At 23.9% G+C, this 3,578-nt stretch overlaps 1 protein-coding gene across 1 annotated transcript; it reads right to left on the bottom strand.

The window, feature by feature from the left end:
• Positions 1 to 524: 524 nt before the first annotated feature.
• Positions 525 to 2,124, bottom strand: LOC126908967 (translocon-associated protein subunit delta-like). Its single transcript, XM_050691316.1, has 2 exons — positions 1,738 to 2,124; positions 525 to 1,672 (listed from the first exon to the last, which is right to left on the bottom strand). Exons 1-2 carry the CDS (start codon positions 1,972 to 1,974, stop codon positions 1,412 to 1,414), a joined length of 498 nt encoding a protein of 165 aa, XP_050547273.1. The 5' UTR covers positions 1,975 to 2,124; the 3' UTR covers positions 525 to 1,411.
• Between the last annotated feature and the right edge of the window lie 1,454 nt (positions 2,125 to 3,578).

Raw genomic sequence — 3,578 nt, 5'->3', positions numbered from 1 at the left:
CTCACTGGTAACTTCTGAATATAAACATTAAGTAATGAATTAAAGTTTTGTTATTACGAGTTATATATAAATACTTTTATATTAAATTAGATAAATATAATAATTATTATAATAGATACATTTTAAAAAGCTAATATATGTTATTTCATTGGTGTGATTTCAAAAACTATATTAATAAAGGACTTAATTAAAATACTATTGTTTAACCATTGTATAAAACTATTACATTACAGTGTAATGACAGTACTTTATATCTACGTTTAAATTTTTATTTTATTATTGGTTTAAAATTTAAAAGATCATTGAAAATTTATAAAACAATATTTACAAAACAACTATTTTTTTTAGTTTACATATATGTATAAAATTATATCATACAACAAAATGTATCATAACATGTTTATTTGGGAAGAAATGTATTTTATAAGAGTAATAATAATTGGCAAAGTCAACTGCAAACAGATCATGAAAATTAATAACCTAAGTCTATTTTATAAAAAAATGTACATAGGAAGGTCTAGCCATTAATGTTATGCCATATTATCTTATATTATTACTTTATTCAACTCATTTATATAATTATAAATATTAATTATATTATTTTATAAAATATTTTTTATTATTTATCTTTAATTAATTAATTTACATTTTAAAAATATATTAAAATGATTATCAATAATATAAATTATATTTTGTTTAAATTGTAAGAACTAAGAATAAATCAATAGCTACAATCACAAAAATTAGTAACTTTATGGTTTTAATCTTGAATAAAATAAAGTGAAATTTACTTTAATTACTTTTTTATTAAATACAAATTATTGAAGAAAAGTATAACTGAATTTTTTATTTTGTATAAAGTATGTTCGAGGTTTAGATCAATATTGATATATAAACAATGTATTTAAGTTTTATATCTTTTACTTAAAAAAATATATATATATTTCATAACAAAATTTTAAAACATTGAATAATAACTGTACTCTACTTAAGATAGGTTGTAAAATATTAATTATCCCATTATATGTTGTGAATAAAATTATGACAATTCTCTAAGTTAAAAATTTCTATTTTTACAATTAATACTTTAAGATTATTGATTAACTATTTATAATTTATGGGAAATGTACAATATGTTTTACTAATCATCTATTTTGTAAATAATTGTTAAGCCTTAATAAATTATAAAATTACAAAATGAAATTCTAATTTATAAAAATAAAATATATTTAGTGTAATTTTTTTATAAATGAACATATTAAGACTAATGTAGAACTATTTAATTTAATAACAAAAACAAACCAAGTTCAATTGTTATTATATATTTAATTAATGTATAGGATGAACATTAAAAATATAACTTAGAGAAAACAGACTTCAAAATGATTCAATTAAATTCTGCTGTAATATATTATGATACAATTTTGGACTTGAACGTATAGGCAATGTACAATACAACCATACTAACAAGAGCTGCCAAAAACTCAGAATTAACCCATACTCCTTTGTATGCTCCAGGATACCTAACATATGCTGTGTGGACTGGTGTGACACTGCTTGTAGATTCACCATCACGTAACAATTTTCTCAATTGACCATAGCCAGCTTCATCATATAAATTAACAACATAATCTCCACGATGTGCCTTTTTAAAGTCATCTAACCAACTCACCTTGAATAAATATTTCTTACAATAATAACAGATTTAATTAATATATATCAAATGAGTTCACTTACTTGATAACGGTTAGGTCCTAAATCAGCAGCAGCAATTAATTTACCTTCAACTTCAGCATATAAATTAGATGGAGCATCTTGACAATCGACAGAAATTTGAGCAATAAAGGCTGCTTCAGAAACGATTATGGCATCAGTAGTCGTGTATGAATCTACAGTGTACTTACAAGCTGCGGCAGCAGCAGAAGTCATAGCAAAAAGAGACAGAGCGTATAAAATACATCTATACGATTTCATTTTGTTTTAATAATTAAGAAGTAATTTAAATTTAATTATATAGTAGAGTTTTTATAAAATAAACTAAAATCACTAACAAGTAAAATTCAAACACAATACAAAATTAGAATCTAGACTAGTTTAAAAAGTGCCAACAGTTGAGTTTGTGCAAAGCGGTGATAACAATGTGTGTCGATATCTGAAATGCGTGTGCCGATGTCATCGTTTTTCAGTGTGACCAATGATAAAAATATTTTATTTCAATGCAACCCTCACTGTAGTTCATCCAGAAGGACTTTCACGGCTAAATAATTTGAAATTTGGAATTCTCCTATTATTATAATCATCTAGCGTAACTAAAAATTAGAATCCACAAGGGTCGAAATCGCATATTTTTGAAACGTATTTTCATATAACATAATATCTTATGTAATGACCTATTTCTGGTATACAATGTTGAACAAAAAAATGCAATTTGTTTACGTATGAATAAAAATGGCCACCTAGGCTCAAATTGTTTCTTACTACAACCAATTCAGGTAGAAAAATTTTCCCGGTTTTAAGTTAAATCGTAAATATTGGAAATACGCCAATGTCAATATAATATCATAGTTATTTATAATAACTAAAAATCAGTTTAGACCTTAAAAATACGACTCCTTCCAATTCGAATATTAATTCGTACGAACGTCCACGACCAAAATCAATGTTTGATCTGTCACTGTCTCTGTCCATTTAAAATTAAAAAAACTATATATTTGTAATGTAATAATTATCTGACATCCATTACCCATTATCACGGTAATAAATTGCTCTAGTAAAATAAGATTAAAAAAAAAACCAACATTAAAATAATTGAAATAAACAAAACTTTCTTTTTTAGAGTCGTAATTAAGGAGGAATATAGTGATAGATCTCTCTCCAGAACAAATTTATTGTTTTGGTAAAAATTCATTTTTTTTTTTTGCTTGAAGAGTAGTGAAAAATGTTTTTATGTAAATATACTCCCAGAAGAAAACAAATTCCGAGACATTTGATTAAGTTTTTTAAATAATTTATGTGGAACGAACAATAATTAAAAAAAAAATTGTTGTGTATGAAGTATTACTTTCTGACTATCGAGATATGATGACATTTTTTAATATGTCTAATATTGGTTATGTTACCTTATTACAAAACGTAAACAAGTAGATTTCATTGTGTAAAATTTTCATTAAACTGACTTTGATAAGCCAAGATTTTTCTGATTCAATTAATTTTGAACTATATTGTTAGTGGCAATCTAAGGGTTTCGTCTTGGGGGAGATATACATAAGATATGTTTTTACTATCATTCCAGAATAAATCATTATCATATATTTATTTTCATCGTAGGGGATTCTATTCCCCATATACTCACAGTGAGAACACCCATGCTTATTGCATATAATAAGACTTGTAAAAGATATTTTTATGTTAATTACACATTTAAAAATATATATGAGATAAAAACTATAAATTGTTTAGTTACAATATTAATTATACATGTATTTCTAATGTAAATTTATCTTTCTTTGTTGCAAATACAAGTCAGACAATTATATATCTATTACAAAAATAACAATTTAAAATTAAATAAATTATAA

This window comes from Daktulosphaira vitifoliae, unplaced genomic scaffold, assembly GCF_025091365.1.
Source record: "Daktulosphaira vitifoliae isolate Bord-2020 unplaced genomic scaffold, ASM2509136v1 Scaffold_58, whole genome shotgun sequence".
Classification (NCBI taxonomy): domain Eukaryota; kingdom Metazoa; phylum Arthropoda; class Insecta; order Hemiptera; family Phylloxeridae; genus Daktulosphaira; species Daktulosphaira vitifoliae.
Note: the sequence above shows the minus strand (reverse complement) of the source record. Positions and strands in the feature narration are given on the sequence as shown.

Coding starts and splice junctions, on each gene's coding strand:
- LOC126908967 (XM_050691316.1), bottom strand. CDS start 1,974: ATGAAATCGTATAGATGTATTTTATACGCTCTGTCTCTTTTTGCTATG. Junction 1,673..1,737: donor TAGGACCTAACCGTTATCAA/GTAAGTGAACTC, acceptor TATTTATTCAAG/GTGAGTTGGTTAGATGACTT.